General features: G+C 35.9%; 1 protein-coding gene across 8 annotated transcripts in view; it reads left to right on the forward strand.

Moving 5' to 3' along the window:
* Rps6ka3 (ribosomal protein S6 kinase A3) overlaps positions 1-21,074 on the forward strand; it is a 109,768-nt gene that overhangs the window by 75,744 nt on the left and 12,950 nt on the right. For all 8 annotated transcript variants that reach the window (XM_087193645.1, XM_087193646.1, XM_004866178.3 and 5 more), the window contains 10 exons: positions 448-485; positions 694-836; positions 1,539-1,609; positions 10,557-10,645; positions 10,875-10,939; positions 11,018-11,120; positions 11,752-11,876; positions 15,221-15,346; positions 18,577-18,666; positions 20,395-20,553. In XM_087193645.1, the coding sequence (XP_087049771.1) occupies positions 448-485; positions 694-836; positions 1,539-1,609; positions 10,557-10,645; positions 10,875-10,939; positions 11,018-11,120; positions 11,752-11,876; positions 15,221-15,346; positions 18,577-18,666; positions 20,395-20,553 (1,009 nt within the window). The remainder of the gene's footprint in view (positions 1-447; positions 486-693; positions 837-1,538; positions 1,610-10,556; positions 10,646-10,874; positions 10,940-11,017; positions 11,121-11,751; positions 11,877-15,220; positions 15,347-18,576; positions 18,667-20,394; positions 20,554-21,074) is intronic.

Raw genomic sequence — 21,074 nt, forward strand, 5'->3', positions numbered from 1 at the left:
CATCACCGCATCATTGAGGTCTCAGTTGTGACCAGAGGCCAAAATGGAATTATGTCTCAGAATTCCATAGCTGGCCTGTAGGCAAGAGAGCTAGGCTAACCAAATGATTTTTCCCTAAAATTATGTAGCATTGCTCCCGACAGAACAATATAGCTTATTTGATTATTTTCCTAATAGTTTACAAGTCCTTTACCTTTGGCTTCTTATTTGTGGTCTAAAACAATATTTTAGAATAAATGTGTGATCTGATGCTTGAGAAGGCATTTCAGTTTTAGCTTCTATGCCGGGGACTTAGCTCAGTGGTTCCGGCACCTGCCTCGCAAGTGCAAGGTCCCGAGTTCGATCTCTGGTACCAAAAAACAAAAAACAAAACAAAGTGGAGTTTTAGCTTCATATAAATCTTCATTTAGTGGTTTAAAAGATTTTTCTGACTTTGTTTTCTTTTAGCATACTTCTTGATGAAGAAGGGCACATCAAGTTAACAGGTAAAAATCCTAATTTTATTAAAATATTCTCTTCTACTCTGCATAATTTCCTTTAAAGTTGATTATGGTACAAATATTGAATAATGTACTATGTTACAAACTTGGATTATAGTTTTTAATAATTAATGTAAATATTGGAATTCAAAGTTTAAAATTTTTCTGTGCAAATTATTGAGAATATTTATGATTTCAATATTTATTTTGGCAGATTTTGGCCTAAGTAAAGAATCTATTGACCATGAAAAGAAAGCATATTCTTTTTGTGGAACTGTGGAATACATGGCTCCAGAAGTAGTTAATCGTAGAGGTCATACTCAGAGTGCTGACTGGTGGTCTTTTGGTGTGTTAATGGTAAGGTCTGGATTTTTGGTTTTTTAAGGAGTGGGAGGAGTTATTTTATTACATGAAAATCAGCAGAAAATATTATGAGAGAGAAACTGATATTTTTATTTTTTATGTTTTATAGTATAGGTAATAAATAACCAAGAAAAATAATTGGCTGCAGTGTAAGACTGTGGAACCCATTAGCTAATTTCATCTCATCCTAATTTGAAAAAGTAAAAATATATTTCCTTAGATTGTCTGCTAATAGTAACAATCTAAAGTATTAATGGTGCTTACTTTTTGTAAGAACCTGATCTGTTAGAAAGTAATGCTTTAGGGCCGGGGATTTAGCGCAGTGGTTTAGCCACCTGCTATGCAAGCGCAAGGACCTGAGTTTGATCCCCGGTACCAAAAAAAAAAAAAAGAAAGTAATGCTTTAAAAAATGTTCATATGAAATTGGCATATCCTTCAGATTGTTCACATATCTAACACTCTAAAATTGCCATTTAAAGTGTGATTAATTTCTACAAAGGAACTATATAGCTCAGTTATTTCTTAGGAATTATCAAGAAGTTCAATAATGAATATAGTAAAAATATAAATCACTTGTTTTATAGCTGACAGTTTTAGAAGTTTTGGTTGTAATTAAGATGATGCATTTTTTAAGCTCTGGACTTGAGATTTTATACTTATTGACTGATACCTCTGATTATTTTACCTTTGTATAGTTTGAAATGCTCACTGGTACACTACCTTTCCAAGGAAAAGATCGAAAAGAAACCATGACTATGATTCTTAAGTAAGTATTCTGTAATGGCAATGTTAAAGTAGAGGTTTTTAAATAAATACATCAGATTAAGAAATAAGATTTTAAAGTGTCAAATGTATAAAAAATAACTAAAACTTATCAATATTACATGGTTTAAATATGAACAAACTAGGTAGGTTTAGAGTACTCATCATTATGCGAATGGTGAAATATTAAAAGCTTTACCTTTGAGAGTTGGAATATGACAAGTATGCGTATTATTCCACTTTTATCTCCTTTGTCCTCTAGGTCATAGCCAGTGTGGTAAAGCAAGCAAATAAAGTATAGCATAAAGTTTAAAAAGAAGAAATAAATTTGTCATTATTTAGATAACATGTATCCATAGAAAATCTTATCATAATATAAATTTGTAGAATTAATAAGAGTTTAGCAAAGTTGTTGGTTACAGGATCAATCAACAAAAATCTATTCTATGTAAATCTATTTTGTATCTGTATACTAGCAGCAGAAAATGAAATTTTAAAAGTAGATACCATAGCTGGACATGGTAACATACATGGAGGCTGAGGCAAGAGAATGAAAAGCATGACATCAGCCTGGAAAATTTAGAGAGACCCTGCCTCAAAACAAAAAGGACTGGGAATACAGATCAGTGTTAGGGTACTTACCTGGCATGCAGAAGACCCTGGGTTTAATGCTTAGCACCAAAAAGAAAAAAGTAGAGCCAGGAATGGTGATGCACGCCTCTAATCCCAGCACTCGGGAGGGTGAGGCAGGAGGATTGCCATGAGTTTGAGGCCAGCCTTGGCTACATAGTGAGTTCAAGACCAGACTGGACTACACAACAAGACCCTGTCTCAAAAAACTTTTTGGGCCGGGGATTTAGCTCAGTGGTTTCAACGCCTGCTACGCAAGCGCAAGGACCTGAGTTCGATCCCCGGTACCAAAAAAAAAACTTTTTAAAAAAAAGGCAGTAGATACTGTTAACGATAACATTAAAAAATTATCAAGTTTCTGGGGGTAAAGCTAGCAAAAGTTATGCAAGACCACTGTACAGAAAACTAATTTTTTGTGTGGTACTGGGGATTGAACCTAACACTTTCACATTGACCTACATCCCCAGCCCTTACTTATTTTTTATCTAGAAACTTTTATTAAAAGAAAATTTAAAAGACCAGAAAAACTTGGAAAGATAAACCATATCCACATTATAATAGACCCACTATTGTAAAGATGTAAGTTCTATGGATCAGTGTTATCTAATGAAAATACTACAGAAACCACATACCTAATTTCATATGTTGTAGTACCTACATAAAAGTAGAAAACAATTAAAATTGATTGTAATATATTTCATTTAATTCAATATCCAGCATGTTATCATTTCAACATATGATCAACATTTAAAGATGATTTAGGTATTATAACTTTTTTCATATTTGTTTGAAATTCAGTGTGTATTTTTCATTTACAAGTTGGACTGGTCACATTTCAAATGCTCAGTGGCCACATGTGGCTATTGGCTGCCCTACTGTATGATAAAAATATGGTCTCAATGGAAATCAAATAAAACTTCTAATAAGCTTTTTATGTGAAACTTGATAGACTGATTCTGATATGATAATGTACCAAGAATAGCTAAACCTTCCTTAAAGATGATCAAGATAGACTTGTTTTACTCTAACAAGTAACTTGTTTTTCTCTTGTTTTACTCTCATCAAGTCTTACTCTAACTGTAACTAGGACAATATGACGTTGAAATAAGTATGGAAAGTAGACATGTACAATAGAATAAACAGTCCAGAAACAAATCTACACATATATAAACCCTTAAATTACAACCGGTGGGAGGGCCGGGGATTTAGCTCAGTGGTTCCGCCACCTGTCTTGCAAGTGGAAGGACCTGAGTTCAATCCCCGGTACCAAAAAAATAAATAAATAAATTACAACCAGTGGGAATTGTAGAGCAGTAGGGAAAGAACAGTCTCTTAATGAGTCATACTAGAAAAGATTTCATTAACAGAGAGTAGAAGAAATTTGCCACACTTAGAGCCAACAATGGCTTACTTGTATGCAGAATCTATCAAGAACTCCATTCAAGCAATAAGAAAAAAAAGCGAACAATACAGCATGGGCAGGAAACTTAAGGACCTCGCAAAAGAGAATACTCAATGGCCAATAAACTTATGAAAAGATGCCCAACCTTATTAATCAGAAAACACAAATTACCTGTCAAGGTGATACATTCCCATATTCTCAGTTATTCAGGAGGCTGAAGCAGGAAGATCCCTTGTGCTTAGACATTCGAGGCCAGTCTGGGTCATATAACAAAAAAGAGAATGCATAAGGCATGGTGGCACATGCCTGTAATCCCAGTACTGGAGAAGATGAGGAAGGAGGATTGCCATGAGTTTGAGGCCAGCCTGGCTACATAGTGAGTTTAAGACCAGCCTAAACTACATAATGAGACCTTGCCTCAAAAAACGAAAATGCAAATTAAAATTACAATAAGCTACTGCATACCCACCAGAATAGCTAGAATTATAAAGAAGCTGGCACGCTGGACATTTAGGGAGCACTGCCTCTAAAGAGCATAATCACCAACCTTACAGGGGAGATTTTGCGCTCAGTTGTTTAGAAGCCCTCAGGTAGACTCTGGACTATGGCAGAAAGTGTAGAATTTCTCTTTTTTTCGGTACTGGGGATTGAACTCAGGACCTTGCACTTGAAGGCACAGTGCCTTTCTCATTTTTACAGATTGCATTCATCACAAATTTAACAGATCAAGAATTCCTGGAAAATATTTCCACCTTCACCTGCAAATCACAAAAAATACGGTGGGGATCCATAGCACCCTCAAACTACATATGGTTACCAACATAAAAAATACAAAAAAAAAAAAAACCCACCAGGCAGGCTGACACACACTTATAATCCCAGCTCCTCAGGGACTGAGGCAGGAGGTTCCCAAGTTCTGGCCCAGGCTGGGAAACATGATGAGACCACGTCTCAGAAAGGGCTGGGGAGTGTAGGTTAGTGGTAGAGTACCTCTGGGTTCAGTCTCCAGTACAACTCCCCCCAAAATATAGAAGATGGCCATATTGGGGGAAAGATAGAGCAAAGATACTTCGATTAGGAAAAATACATACCCCTCATATTCATGAGAATGCATAACTGAAAGTAATTAAATACTTGATAACAAGCCCTTTAAATTGCCACAAGGACTTCCAGTAGAGGAGAACATGTCTAACACTTACCTCAAAACCACTGGAGACCGCCAGACTTACATGCCTGTAATCCCAGCAATGGGGAGGCTGGGGTAGGAAGATTGCTGGAATTTCAGGCCAGCCTGAACTACACAGCAAGAAAAGCAAAAAAAAAAACAAAACCAAAAGAGAGCACTAGAGAAAGCCAGGTGTAGTGGTGCATGCCTGTAATCCCAGCACTCTGGGAAGCTAAGAGAGGAGGATCGCAAACTCGAGACCAACCAGGGCAATTTAGCAAGATAGCAGTTAAGTCCTGATGCTATAGCAGCTTCAAATTTTAAAATATAGATCATCATTATTTCAAGATGGTGAGAAAATGTTTTCATTAAAATATATTTTAAATCTCAGTCCAAAAGAAAAAAGACTGACAATACAAAGTGTTGGTGAGATATAGAACAGTGGCAACTTTCACACATAGCAAATCAGGACTATAAATAATCACATAGCAACTTTGGAAAGCAGTTTTTGTCATTATCTTATAAAGATAAATCCATTTATCCCACTCCTGGGCATGTATTCAATTTATATGCATCAAGGTACACCACATCAAGGCACAAGTACAAAGCGGTTCATAGCAGCATTATTTGTAATAGTAGAAACTGGATCATTTCCAGTAAAAACGATTAATAAATTATGGTATAGTCATACAGTTGGATACAGTAAGAATTGTGTTTATTGCTATCTGTAAATATTTTAGGTTTTGCAGGCCACACACAATCTGTCACATATTCTTCTTTATTTGTATTTTTTAACCTAACCCTGTTTAAACATAAAACAATTCTTCAGAGCCATACAAAAACAGGTCTAGGCTTTTGGTTCATGGGCATACATACTATGCCTTACAGCAGAGAGAATGAACAAACCACAGTTATGTCTGACAACTTGAGTAAATCACATAAGAACATTGAGCAAAATAAGTTCATACACAAAAGAATAAATACTGTGATTCTATTTATAAAGTTTACAAAACAAGCAAAACTAACACATATTTTAAGGTCCATATTTAGATGATAAAAGCTGGAGGCAAAATAAGGAAAGTGGTTACAGTGGATGAAGGGTTCTGGCAATGTTTTATTTCTTGGCCAGATGACTATTCACTTTATGGTGAATCATTGAGCCATGTACTTTGGGTGGTTTTTTGTTTGCCTGGTGAGGTTTTTTTTCTTTTCCCCTGACTTTTCTTATGTTATTCACAATAAAAGTTTAAAAATAATACTACGTAAATGAGTAAATGTTCACTGAACTTTCATGACTGAACCTTCATCATTCCATCTGCTCTGGTCCTCTCCTTTCAGCTAACAAATACTCTAGTATTCAAAAACCAAACCCTCTCATTGGCCTTCCTTTCAAGTTACTGTACCACCTTCTTACACCCTTTGAATACAAGGTCTCTTCAAAGAGTAGTCTATGCTTTCTGTTACTATTTTGGGGACTTATTTTAGTCATTCATCCCCCATCACTCTCCTGAAACTGCTGTCACTATGGTTGTCAGTGGTCTTCTGGTTGCTAAAACCTGTTGCAGATTGTCAGAGTTGACTCTGCCATTCATTCACACAATTCATTCAACAGGTAATTGAGTTCTTGGTATATGTACTGGGGATGCAGTATGAACAAGACTGAGATGTTTAGTTGTCTTACAGAGCTTACATTTTAGTGGAGGAGGTGAGGAATTAATATTTAAGCAAATAAGTATAATTTCAGACTATAATGGGAACTATAGAGATAAGCTGAAGTACTTTATTCAGATGGGGAACCCCATAATAAGGGAGGGAAGGGGCTTAGGAGCAGGAGGCAGTTTTAGATGAACCAGTAAGGAAAGTCTCTCTGCAGAGGACTTGACACTGTTGACTACTCCCTACCCGCTTTGCTTTTCCTACGCTCATCTGCCTCTCTAACCATTCCTCTTTTGGTCTCTTTTGCTTAACCATTCCTCCTCTGCCTGTTTTTCTTTCTTTAGTTACAGAATTTTTCAAATGTAAATTCTGAAAATAGAATAATAAAATGAACATAAATAGGTACTCATCACCCAAATTCAACAATGTCAGGATTTTGCCATATTTGCTTCATCTATTCCTTTTTTCTTTTTAACTCAAATATTTTAAGCATTCCAGACATGTCATTTCTTATCTACTTTATTCAGTTTGCCTTACTAAAAATATGGGTATTTTCTTATATAACCACATATAACAATATGAGTAATATGCTTAGGTATTACCTAACACTAATCCCTAACCCAATTTTTCAGATTTTCTTTGTCTTACAGTTGGATCCAAATCAAGTCTACACATTCCATTTGGTTATATTTCTTAAATTTCTGTTAATCTAGAATACCCTACCCCCTGTTGTCTTTCTGTTTTTACATGTCAAAACCAAGTCAGTTGTGGGCTGGGGATTTAGCTCAGTGGTGCTGCCACCTGCCTTGGAAGCGCTAGGTCCTGAGTTCGATCCCTGGTACAAAAAAAAAAAACAAGTCAGTTGTTTTGCTTTCTGAATTTATCTTGTCAGGGGAAGAGACCATCTCTCGATATCTGGAACAAAGAGCATTAAGTTAATTTTATTGTTTTCTTATAATAAGAGAATCAATGTTGGTCTAATAGAGTCTCTCCAGGCAGAGTAGACCACTGATCTTATATAGGATTTGGCAGAAGGGTGGAGTTCAAGAACTGGCAGATTTTCAGGTCCATACATAGATTGACATCATCTATAAGAGCATTATTACTTGAGTGGGAGTGTTGTTGATTAGTTGGTACTCAAGTATGGTTATGCTGAGCCTGTGTGGCTTACTTTCAGAAATGACACTTGGCTGGGAAGCGTTCACCTGAGACGTGTCATTGATAATTGAATGGATTTAAAACAAGCAAAGGATTTAAACCAGTTCTGAGCTGGATGTGATGGCACACACCTATAATCCCAACATTCTAGGAGGCAGGAGTATGGCAAGTTCAAGCCCAGCCTGGGCAACGTAGTGAGTTGGTGAGACTTTATCTCTAAATTTAAAAATTAATAAAAGGGCTGGGGATATAACTCAGTGAAGGCCAGTCTTCTAAGACTGCAGAATTTTTTCTTTATTCTCTTTGTGCTTATTTCTCCAGCCTGTTTTTCATTTAACTGTTGCCTGGGGGTGGGTGAGACAGTCTTGCTATATACTGCAGGCTAGTCTTGAACTCACTTGGTATCAGAGAATGGCCTGGAACTCATGACAGTCCTATCTCAGCTTCTCAAGTGCTGGGATTACAGACATGCACAACCACACCTGGCATTCTTTTTTTTTATTTTTTATGCTGAGGACCTTGTGCATGCTGAACACATACTGTACCATTGAACTACACCTTCAGTTCTATATTAATTATTTTTAATGCCCAGATTGTTCTTTTTTCAAACCACCTTTTAAATGCCCTTCTCCCTCAGGGTTCAGTCTCTTATGTGCTTTTCTTTCCCTCTATACTCACTTCCTCAGTTGACCTTAGTCTTTCCTATATCTACTCTCAACATTTTAATTATTCCCAAATCATTTTTTTATATCAATTAATCAAGCACCAGAACTGAATTTCCATTTACTCACCTGAATGGCTTTTCCAAAAACATATAGCATGCATGACTTCACATCTTTAAATAAATTTATCTCTACTTTCTGGGTATTTTTTTCCTCTTCTTGTACTCCCAATTAGCATTTCCATGCACCGTCTTTCCCAAGCCAGTAACCTGGGAATCATTCTTGATGTCTTCCTCCCTCTTATATATTTATGCATTGTCTCAGTTTTATCTCTGAACTCTTTCTCTGTTCCAGCCCTTCCTCTGCATTGCATTCCTCACAGTGGTCAGGCCATGGGGACCTCTTACCCACACTACTAATCCATGCTCCAAAGTAGAGTACCTACTACCTTTTCCCATTCTAAATCATTCCCTGCTACCCTTGATCTTAACAGGTATTCTCTGGGGGGGAAAAAAAAGAGGTACTAGAGACAAATGTCTAGAAAATCATGATTTCTTTAGATTTCTCAGCCTTTTTTATGAAGTGTATTTTATTCAGTGTCTCCAACAAGGGGGTATAATAGATAGCATTCCATAAACTGGCTGGATTATTAAATAGTTTTATTGTTGGGCCGGGGATTTAGTTCAGTGGTTCCGCTGCCTGCCTAACAAGCGCAAGGTCCCAAGTTCGATCCCCAGTACAAAAAAAAAAAATAGTTTTATTGTTGTTGCTATGTATCTAGAGATTAATATTGTCCAGTAAAATTTTGGGGAACCCTGGCCAAATGAGTAAATTTCCAACCTTTAGATTCCATTGGAGACCTTTCACATTGTTCTGTATTAAATTAGGTATCCACTGCTGTTCTCTTAGCATTCTTTATATATATCCTTCTGGATTTGTCTCTTAGTGTACTAGGGTTATCTATATTCATCTTCCCTGCTGACCATGAGGGCCTATCTTTAGCTTTATATCCACAGTACTAAGTAATGTCTGGCACATAATAATTCAGAAACAATTCACAGAATAATAAGTGGATCTGTTTCTGAAAAGGGAGTTTCTCTGCTAGCCATTTTCTCAAGCTCTGTTATTATTGTGATAGTTACAGGATCATTGGTTTCTTTAATTTGTAGGTTTGGAGAAAGAATACAATTAAATACTATAGCTAAAAGCTATATCCAGGCCAGTGGTTTTCAGACTGTACTACAAAGTCATCAATGTTCCACAAACCCCTTTCCCGTCAATTCTGCCTCCCTGCAGCGGCCGTTAAAAGGATTGAAAGGGGGAAGTGGTGTATGAAGCACATGTTCTCTTCACAGTTGCTAATATTGGGTTTCTTAAATTACCTTTGAAAAAAGGTACAAAGGCTACAGTTTCTGAACCATTGGTATAGATTTCAGTCCCACTGCTTGTGAAAAAGTGTTAACAGGCAGAAAGATGACTTTACTCTCACAATAGTGAGAGTAGTAAGAGTAGTGAGTAGCTCTTTGTAAAATTCTGAAAAGAAAGTCCACCAAAAGATTATGACTAAAATTCCATTGATGTGGTCACACGATCTGTATATGAATGTTATAGCAACTTTGTTCATAATAGCTCCAAAGTGGACACAATTCAGATGTCCTTCAATAGGTGAATTGATAAATGAACCATAACACATTCATAGAGGAGCCTAGGCACATAATAAAATGACAGAACTAGCGCTGGGGATGTAGCTCAGTGGTTCTGGCATCTGCCTTGCAAGTGCAAGGTCCCGAGTTCAATCCCCGGTACCAAAACAAAAAATGACAGAACTAAAAACATACGGACACATAAGCACAAGTAAAACTGGGGCCATGTGAATGAGAATGGTGTCAAAGTCAACACCTTGGTTGTGATTTGCAGTACTGGGGATTGAACCCAGCATTTTTGCACTGAGCTATATCCCCACCCCTTTGTAATTTTTATTTGAAGAGAGGGTCTTGCTAATTTGCCCAAGCTGGGATTGAACTTGGAATCCTCCTCCATCAGCCTCAGAGTGCTAAGATTACAGGTGTGTGCCATTAGCTCGCACTATAGTTCTGTAAGATGTTACCATTAGGGGAACTGGGTCCAGATCATTTCTCTGTGATTTCTCCGATGATTTCTCATGATTTGAGTGTGAATCTACAAGTATTTCAAAAATAAAAAGTTTAACTTTAAAATTTTTTAAATAAAAATAGATACCTCAAAAAATAAAATGTTAATGTGTGGATTTATTATTTAGAGCCAAACTTGGGATGCCACAGTTTTTGAGTCCTGAAGCCCAGAGTCTTTTACGTATGCTTTTCAAACGAAATCCTGCAAACAGATTAGGTAAAATTTTTAATTAGCTTCTTTTGTGTGTTTGTTGATGTTTGACTTTATTTTTTGGAGAGGTGGATATTTGTTTTTATAGTGAGATTATTAAATATTCAGACAAAGATTAAAAGCAAAGACTGAACTATATATATATATAGTTATATATATTTAAATAAGATATATAAGTTATACATATATAAATAAGTTATATATATAAATAAAACTATCAATCAACTTTTGATAGGTGCAGGACCAGATGGAGTTGAAGAAATTAAAAGACATTCATTTTTCTCAACAATAGACTGGAACGTAAGTATAGAATGAAAACTTGCTTGAAATTTTTTTATAATTAATACGTTACCTAAGTTTCTCTTTTTTTTCCTCCAGAAACTATATAGAAGAGAAATCCATCCACCATTTAAACCTGCAACTGGCAGGCCTGAAGATACATTTTATTTTGATCCTGAGTTTACTGCAAAAACTCCCAAAGGTAAAGAGAAAAAAAACATGAAAACTCAAATACAAGGCATTAAACTGTTTTTTTCTTGTTCAGTGAGAACTTTTTCCAGGGTAATTCTTTGTGCTATCCTAAAATTTCCTAAATTTGCTGCTTATCAGCCTTGTATTTCACCCCTAACTAGGAGTATAATATTCATAGGATTTCATGTAGGCTGCCCTGCCACATATATCTAATTAAATTAATTAAACATTTAGTTTCTCATTTGCACTAGGCACAGTTCAAATGCTTAGTGGCCATATGTGGCTACTGACTACCACGTTGGATAGCACAGATAAAATGCCCGCCATTAATTTAAAGAAGCTCAGTGGTTCAGTGCTAATTTTGAATGCCATTAGCCCAGTAATTCTTAGATTTATTATACTCTTCAAATAAGCTGGCTATATTCTAGGCTCTGGGAAAGTAGGGTGTTAGAATAGTAGTGGCAGTAAGTGATCAGGACAGATGTGATGCCAGGCCTCACTGAGGTAACCTGGACATCAAAGTGTATGTAATGGGTGCCTGAGAACTCCTCTAGATTAAGTAAGAGAAATCGTAATTTCACTCATTCTTCCTTTTATCAACCTTCAAAGGAATCTTCCTAGTGATTTCTTATTCATTTCAGATTCCCCTGGGATTCCACCTAGTGCTAATGCACATCAGCTTTTTCGGGGGTTTAGTTTTGTTGCTATTACCTCAGATGATGAAAGCCAAGCTATGCAGACAGTTGGTGTGCATTCAATTGTTCAGGTGAGTGGATTCCTTGATCATTTTAGATTTCAAATGCTTTAAGCTATATTTCATTATATGAGTAATAAGATACAGATTATCGCTAACTTTTAAGTGAACAACTTAAAATACATTTTATATCATTAACAGTACTCTTAGAAATTCCTTTCATATGTCATTGAAAAGGTTGCATGAACCAAAATCCTAGATACCTATGTGACATGAAAGTGAAATTCTAAGAAAATTGAGGTGATAGGCCAGGGATTTAGCTCAATGGCACTGTGCCTGCCTTGTAAGTGCAAGGTCCTGAGTTTGATCCCCGGTACCAAAAAAAAAGAAAATTGACGTGAACATCATCATCTTGTCTGTCCCCTGTCCTGTACCTCAAAATGTTTGTCAGGCCTAGTGTGCATCATCCCCAGCCTACTTCAGGTCTGCTACGATGGACTGAGGTCTCCTGGTTCCTTGATGCCTTAGCCATCAGCAGACTTTCTTTGTAAAAGGTCAGAAAATACATATTTGCAGCTATATCTCTTCTCAGATGGCTATTAAGCTCTGCTCTTGTAGCATAGCAGCCACAGCCAGTATATAAAGTACATAAACAGACATGACTGTGCCAATAAAACTTTATTTACAAGCTGGTCCTGGTGACACGTGCCTCTAGTCGCAATCATTTGGGAGGCTAAGGCAGGAAGTTCAAGAGTTTCAAGCCAGCCTGGGCAACAAAGCAAGAACCCATTCTCCAAAATTACATACTTACATACATACTTTATTTACAAAAACAGGCAATGAACCAGATTTGTCATAGGCCATAGTTTACCAGTCTTTGTCTTAGAAAGATGTAAGAACTAAAAATGAACCCAAATCCTAAGTTTTCCAAGTTTTGTGTCCTTGTTTTTCTGTCCTTGTTTTTTAAACCTGCAACTGGCAGGCCTGAAGATACATTTTATTTTGATCCTGAGTTTACTGCAAAAATTCCCAAAAGTAAAGAGGAAAAAAAACATGAAAATTCAAATACAAGGCATTTGACTTTTTTTTCTTGTTCAATCAGAACTTTTTCCAGGGTAAATCTTTGTGCTATCCTAAAATCTCCTAAATTTGCTGCTTATCAGCCTTGTGTTTCCCCCGTAACTAGGAGCATAACATTCATAGGATATCATGTAGGCTGCACTGTCTAATTATGGTACCCAGTCATTAAGAAGAAAAGGCTGTGAGTACTGCCTTCAAGTCCCTCTACCTCTTTATCTTGCTTATCAGAGTTGCAGAAAAAATAAGTAAAGATCACAAGAGCAAGTTAGTAGGGAAAGGGAATATTCAGGAAACTGGACTACTAAATTAAATATTTAAGGAACACAAGTAGTATAAACATTAGATTTCTTCCCCTGCTAGTATTATGGAAAAGTAAATTTAATTTGTCCTGATCTGATCATTACATATTGTATACATGTATTAAAATGTTACACTGCATGCCATAAATATGTACAATTACTTAATGTCAACTAAAATACATTTTTTAAAATTTAATTCATCTTTTTAATCATAGAAGAAGCTAGATACTGTATACCTTTTGAAACCATTATTTTTAGGGTATTACTAGTATTTGGATTTACTTGATCATTAAGTGCTTTTGCTCTAAAATTTTTTTCATGAGTAAGTCATCTTTCTGCTTTCCAGAAAACCAGTTTAAAACTGTTTTTAAAGTGCAAGGACCCGAGTTTGGTCTCCAGTACCAGAAAAAAAAAAAAACTTTTTAAACAAAGCTTAGGTTGCTGTAGTCTGTCACTTTTACTATGCAAGCACATGAATGCATGGCAAGTAAACTCTACCTTATACAAAACTTGTAGACATGGAAGGTCTCATATCAGTATAGTGAAAACTTCCATCAGCCTGTTTATAGAAACAGTAATTTGCTACTCATCATGCAGCATATATTAGAAGTTGTATAAAGCTATAAGTTGAAGATGAAGAAGGACATAACTGCTGAAAGTACAAAATGACAACTTTTTTATTATTATTTTATTGTTACATTTTAGGTATACAATATAATGACATTCTTCAATGGAAATTTGCACCTTTACATAATCTCTCTTGGTTCTTATTTTTCCCCCTTCCCCTGCCCTCCCTTCAACCCCTCCATCCCTCCTTATTTATAAAGACTTTGTTTCCATTTTTTCATTTTCTCATATTAATTCCATTCCCTTCTTTCCTTTCTCCTACCCCTCCCACTTCCCCTTCCCCTTTGACCCTTTTCTTTTTTTTTTTTTTGGTACCGGGGATCGAACTCGGGTCCCTGCACTTGCGTAGCAGGCGGCGAAACCACTGAGCTAAATCCCCGGCCCCCTATGCCCCTTTTCTTCCTGTTTCACATTATCTATTATACCTTTTAGTCCTTATTTACACTTTCAGTTTCTCACACTAGAGAAGCTATTCAGTATTTACACGTGTGTCCTATTTATTTCAGTTAAGAGTATCGCCTCAGTGTGCCTCCATTTAGCTATAAATGTCTCTAATTTCTCATTTTTTATGGCTGAGTAGTACTCCATTTTATTTTTTAAAAACACATTTTCCTTATCCAGTCTCCAGTTGATGGGTAATTGGGCTGCTTATAAGTTTTAGCTATTACAAATTGTGTTGCTATGAACATGGGTGCACATAATATCACTGTGGTATGATTCTTTTAATTGTTTGGGGAAGATACCCAGCAGGGGAATAGCTGGGTCAAATGAGACTTCCAGTCCTAGTTCTTTGAGGTATCTCCGTACTGATTTCCACAGTGGTTGCACTAGTCTACACTCCCACCAGCAGTGGAACAGGGTTCCTCTTTCCCCGCAGCCCCACCACCAGACAAAATGACAACTCTTTACACTTTCAAATGCTTTGTTTTTATTTAATCTTCACCATTACCCTTTGAGAATACACAGGCGCAAGTTTACATGGCTTATAGGTGGTACATCTGAAACAATCCAGATGTTCTAATTCTGAGTCCTCCTAAGTCTTTTCATCTATACTAGAGTTTCAAACTTCTCCTTATGTCTACAGGTGCTTCAAAAAAACTGATAGTTGGCTGGGGAGTGGAATATTGCTAAATCACAGACAAGGCTATAGGCCCCTTATCAAGTATTTCTGCTTTTTCTTTTGTACATATTTATTTTTTTTCTTTTTAACATAAACTTTTTAAAAGGTGTATTTATTACTTTAAATATATACTTGTAGAAGAATAGGTGCTATAAAGAATCATTTTTTATTTTTACTGATATTCATTTATAATTAACATGAAAAATGCATACTGAGTAACATACAACCCAATTATGAAATGCACTGAAGACATTGTAGAACTCATTATCAGTTTATAATTTTATTTGTAGCAATTGCATAGGAACAGTATTCAGTTTACTGATGGATATGAAGTAAAAGAAGATATTGGAGTTGGCTCGTACTCCGTTTGCAAGAGATGTATACATAAAGCCACAAACATGGAGTTCGCAGTGAAGGTAAATTTTCTTAGATTTAAAATGCAAGGCTAAAATTTCTTATTCATGCTTATTGCCACCAGTTAAAAATTACACTCTTGGGGCTGGGGATTTAGCTCAGTGGTTCTGCCGCCTGCCTTGAAAGCACAGGGTCCCAAGTTCGATCCCTGGTACCAAAAACAAAACAAAGCAACAAAAATTACACTCTTTCCTTTGGTAAAAGTGCCTTTTATGTCAAAATGTATTATTCTCATATATGAAAATACTACAATTGAAATGCAGTATTTCATAAAATTAACAGATGTTAATAAAAAACATAAGCTAGGGAGCCAGGGATTTAGCTCAGTGGTGCTGACACCTGCCTCACAAGCACAAGGCCCTGAGTTCAATCCCCGGAACCACCACCCCCCCTCCCCGCAAAAAAACAAAACAAAACAAAACATAAGCTGGGTGTGATGGCACACACTGTAATTCCAGCATGCTGGGAGGCTGAGGCAGAATGATCACAAGTTCAAGCCTAGCTTGGGCAACTTAGTAAGACCCTGTCTCAAAATTTTTAAAAATTGTAAAACACCAGGAATGTAGCTCAGTAGGCTCAGGTTCAATTCCCACAACTGAAAAAAATACATATATATATATAGGTGTGTGTGTATATATGCATATATATACATGTATACATATATATTTTAAGTGCCTTTTGTTATAAAAAGTTAAGGTAAATTTAAATATCTGGGCTAGTGATTGTCAAAGATCTGTATGTGGAGCCATGAATTCCCATGGAAGCTTAAGGTAGGATAGTCATACATCTAATTAGCCCAGGGTAGTACCAGTTTATACCACACATAATTTTTTTTTTTGGTACCAGGGATTGAACTCAGGATCTTGTGCTTGCAAGGCAGGCGGTGGCACCACTGAGCTAAATCCCTGACCCTACCACATATAATTTTAATAGTGCTCCTTTTACTCTCAGAAGTCCCCATTGTATGGTCAGGGTATGAGAAAATTCCTCAAAATTGTGTGCCAAATCTTGTATGTTTACATTTTTCTGGCAAAAATCTTCATATATTTCTTCACATCCATCTATAAAGATCTGTGAAGCAATAAAAGAATAAGAACTACTGACATAAAACTTATTATCATTGCCACCTTTAATTTCCTCAGGTGTCCTAAAACAGAATTTTCTAAGCTAAAAACTAAGGCTTTGTGGTAAAGTTTGTATTTCAAACCTTTAACTGTGAATAAACAAATACTATATTCCAAGTCTGCCTTTTCTTTATTTGCAATAGGAATCTGCTCTCTTACCTCAACTAATTCATGTAATGTTTAAAGCTTCCAACTTATTTGAACCTTTTGTATTAGTTTATAAGTATAGGTAGCTTATATTGACTTAGAGAGTAACATTAGTTGTTATTACTATTCTAAACTTAGATATAATTGATTTAAAGAGTCATCATTGTCTGTACGGCTTCCTCCTGGATGTAGGGATAAACCACAGAAATAAATTTAACTTTCTATTCTACTCATTACTCTTACTGAAATCTGGAATCCATAGAAATTTTCAAATTGCTTATATGAAAGAAGGAAAAGAAATGCTATGCTTGATGGGTAGTTTAAGGATGTATCTTTACTCCATAAAAACATCAGAAGAAACAGAAATGTCCTAAAGCCCACACTTTGAATTACAGAAACCAGGGGCAGTATGTCCAAAGCCTTGAGAATTTCTCCAACTATTTATGGATTCCTGTGACTTAAATTAGATTCATAAACCCAATCCTAACAAGACTGTATTCTACTGAAATTACTTCACATTTGAAATCCACAAACACAAGTGTACTTTGATACAGTGTACTTTGTGCTCAGATTAGCATATTAGAGAATGTTGCTAAAACAACAGCTCCCGCTATGTTCTGGTTTTGAAGAAACTAGTCCCTGGTCACCTCTTTTGATTTAGCATCCCTATTCTATATACCTCTCTTCTTAACCATCCATTTGATTAATTCCACACTAATCATTTGCAGATGACTACAGTGGGTACCTATATATTTGTCTTCCCTGATCTCAAAATATGGAACTGTTTTACAATGACATCCATTTCAAAAGATTAAACTCATACTGAGAGTTAAGCTCTATCCTAAGTTGCAGGAGTAGTTGGGTATTTATTGAATACATTAATTACTAAGCTGTTTTTAAATTGAATATACAAGGAATAGAAGGTAAAGCACTTCCTAGCATGTGTGAGGCCTTGTGTTTGATCTCCAGAACCTCATAAAAATGAATGTACAAAGGCCACAAAATTTGTTTCAAACTACCCTTTGAGGAAATTGAAAGCCAAACTCGCCTTTCTAAAATATAGTGTTATTTTAATAGCCAGAAGAGGTGGCACACGCCTGTAATTCCAGTGCTCAGGAGGCTGAGGTAGGAGGATCACTGCAAGTTTAAGGCCAAGCTGGGCTACATAGTGAGTTCAAGACCAGTCTGAATATAGCAAGACCCTGTCTCAAAAAAAATGTATATATACATATATTATATATATTATTACATTAACAGATTAAAACATTAGAAATACTTTTAAGAAGCAGGTACATAAAAGGGTTGGAAAGATGTGTATTTTAAAGGGATTTATTATAATAATTAAACTGAATTCTAGTCAAGTAAAATTCTAGATATGGGGACCGGGGATTTAGCTCAGTGGTGCCACCACCTGTCTCGCAAGCGCAAGGTCCCAAGTTCAATCCCCAATACAAAAAAAATTCTAGATGTGGTTTTCTATATACCTTTCTGCTTAGCTTCAAAAATGAGCTTATTCTACTTAATTGTTAATTTTTATAAGTAGCTTACAACTAATGAGATATTTTGTTAAAATACTTTATTAAAAGAAGTAAAATTAATTCAATAAACAGATGTTTACCATTGGTGATGTCATTGTTAATCTAGCTCTCAATTGTCTGTATTAATAGAGAGTTAGAAGTTGACTGTATTCCCAGATGTTTAAAGCATTCACACATGGAAGAAAAGATGTGTTATGTTGGAGAGACCTGGTGGGAATGTGACTCACGGGTTAGAATTTACAGCCTCACCATCAATAACAAATCTACCTTTCTAATTAAATAGTCTGGCCAGGTAGTTGAATAAGTCTGATTGATAAATGGCTTGTATATACATTATTTACATACGATGATAACTAATGTATGTGACTATAACCATTTAAGGTTTCTGTTCATGAAATTTTATGATAAATATTTGCCTTTTAGATTATTGATAAAAGCAAGAGAGACCCAACGGAAGAAATTGAAATTCTTCTTCGTTACGGACAGCATCCAAACATTATTACTCTAAAGGATGTAAGTATATTCTTTAATGAGGATCATGTGAATCAGTTGTTTTAACTCACATTTGGGATGTTTTCAAATGTGGTAGACAAAAATCTTGTTATAGTAAGTTTAAAGCGTAAGTTTGAGGACTGGGAAAATGGCTCAGTTAGTGCTTGCCTAGCATGTGTGAAGCCCTTCCCCAGCACCACACACACACAAAAAAGTAGATTAGAGAACATGTATATGACATCATTCAATTTATAAGGAAAAATACATTTATATAACTAATTTTCTACTTTTTCTTTAAGAAAAGTATTTTAATATTTGCATTTACTTGAATATATACACATATGTCCAATAGTAATACACCACATTACTGCCAGAGAATGCTAATGCTCATATCTACCTGTGTTACTTCCCTGCCTACAGTTCATACTCCCTGGCCCCTCAAGGCCCTGCCTTCCTCTATTTTTACACTTCCTCACATACCCTGTCCTCCGGCCATGCTATAGTATGTACTCTTGGTTTTTTGTCTTTTTTTTTTAGCATGCCCCATTTTCTCATGCTGCTTAACTTTGAATTTATGGCTCCCCTAGTTGGGAACATCATTTCCCATCTTTTTACCTGGCTAATTACCACACATTTCAAGCTATGCTAGGGAACTCCTTCCTCTAGGAAGCCTGCCCTGTCCATTACCATCCCCTAGGTATCCTTTGCCTGGGCTGTCACAGTACCCTGCTACCTATGTCTCCTATAGCTTTTATTATAACAGAGTATTGGCAGAGGACATGTATTCTCCAGGTAGCATTCTCAGTACTGGCACTCACATAGCCTCAAAGATAATATCTGGGTGTTTTCAAAACTCCACTTTCCTCAGATTAATTTATCTTTGTGCATTGTGAGAAGGTGATTAACTTAGTTGAATTAAAATATGAAGCTGTTCAGTCTGACTCTTTAATTAACATTGTCTCCAAAAATTCAACCAAGAAATTTAGAAAGAAAGTTTAAAAAATACTTTCTCTCAACCCAGCCTTGGAAACTCCCTAAACTGTCCATTTCATTCATTTCAAATTCCAAAGTCTTTAAAATTTTCCTCAGACTTTTATTACAGCATCTCTAATGCTTTTTTCCTCTTGTTTATATGCCTTTCTTCATTCTAGAGTAAAAATTTTGAGTGTAGTTACTTCATTTTCTCCATATTTGATACCCTAGAACCTGTACAGTATCTAGTATCTCTTATGAAGCTAAGAAAAGGTTTCCAGTAAGTCTGTAGTGAGAGGGGAATAACAGGGACTTGAAATTTAATTAAGAGATTGTTTCAGTTATGTAGTTCTCTGGTATTTTTCTTTGTGGTTAGATGGAATTTCTCTTTACTAGTTAATCTTTCTGCTTAATTTCTGGCTAAATTTGTCTTGCAGTTTAATCAAAACTAGGTAGCCAAAAAAAAACAAAAACAACTAGGTAGCTAATAATTCATTCATTTTTGTGCATATCAATACAGAAGCTCTACTCTTGCAGACATTGCAGGAAAATCACAGGAGTGCGTCCTTATACCTGCCCCCACTCTCATCAGTAGGTAGAAAGAGATCAAGAAAAAAAAACAAACCCCAAGAACATATATTCAGAACCCCTTTGTTTACAATGCCCATAGTTCCTTTGATTTCTGTGAATTAAGTTTCACAGAAGGAAATCTTTTAATCTTTGAGACACACATAAAGCTTCAAATAATATTTTATGTTTTGATGTTGAATTTCATAGGTATATGATGATGGGAAGTATGTGTATGTAGTAACAGAACTTATGAAAGGAGGTGAATTGCTGGATAAAATTCTTAGACAGAAATTTTTCTCTGAACGAGAGGCCAGTGCTGTCCTGTTTACTATAACCAAAACTGTTGAGTATCTTCATGCACAAGGGGTAAGTTTTTTAACATTACTTATATACACATATATTCATTTCTTTTTTTTAGTACTTGAGCTAAAATTACAAATATGGAAGTTTCTACATGCAGTAGAAAATATGTTAGCTGCATTATTTCTATTGGTCTCCCTCTGCATAACTTTTCCCATTGAGCTTGAAATGCTACTTTAAAATTCTAGCTTGTTTATATTAAATTCTTATGCTTTCCAAGAAAAAGATGAGATCTTCTGACCTTGCAAACAGTACCATTTCTGCTAGGCCACCTTAAAAATGAGGGTTACTTCAAGTTAGAAACAGGACCAGGAAATCCTGGTTTATTTTCACAGATGAAAGGAAAGCATTGAGGCTAGGGGTGTAGCTCAGTGGTAGAGTGCTTGCCTAGTTTGAGTGGAGCCCTGGGTTCACTATCAGAGACATCAACAACAACAACAAAAGAAGGAAATCCTTACAGTGGATAAGGCCGGGTAGTCACCTGGCTCAAGGCTGGTGGATGCTCTCATTTCTTCTGGCATATAGAT

The sequence above is a fragment of the Heterocephalus glaber genome, unplaced genomic scaffold, assembly GCF_053883595.1.
Source record: "Heterocephalus glaber isolate CG9 unplaced genomic scaffold, H.glaber_assembly_v1.0 deba00001594, whole genome shotgun sequence".
Classification (NCBI taxonomy): domain Eukaryota; kingdom Metazoa; phylum Chordata; class Mammalia; order Rodentia; family Bathyergidae; genus Heterocephalus; species Heterocephalus glaber.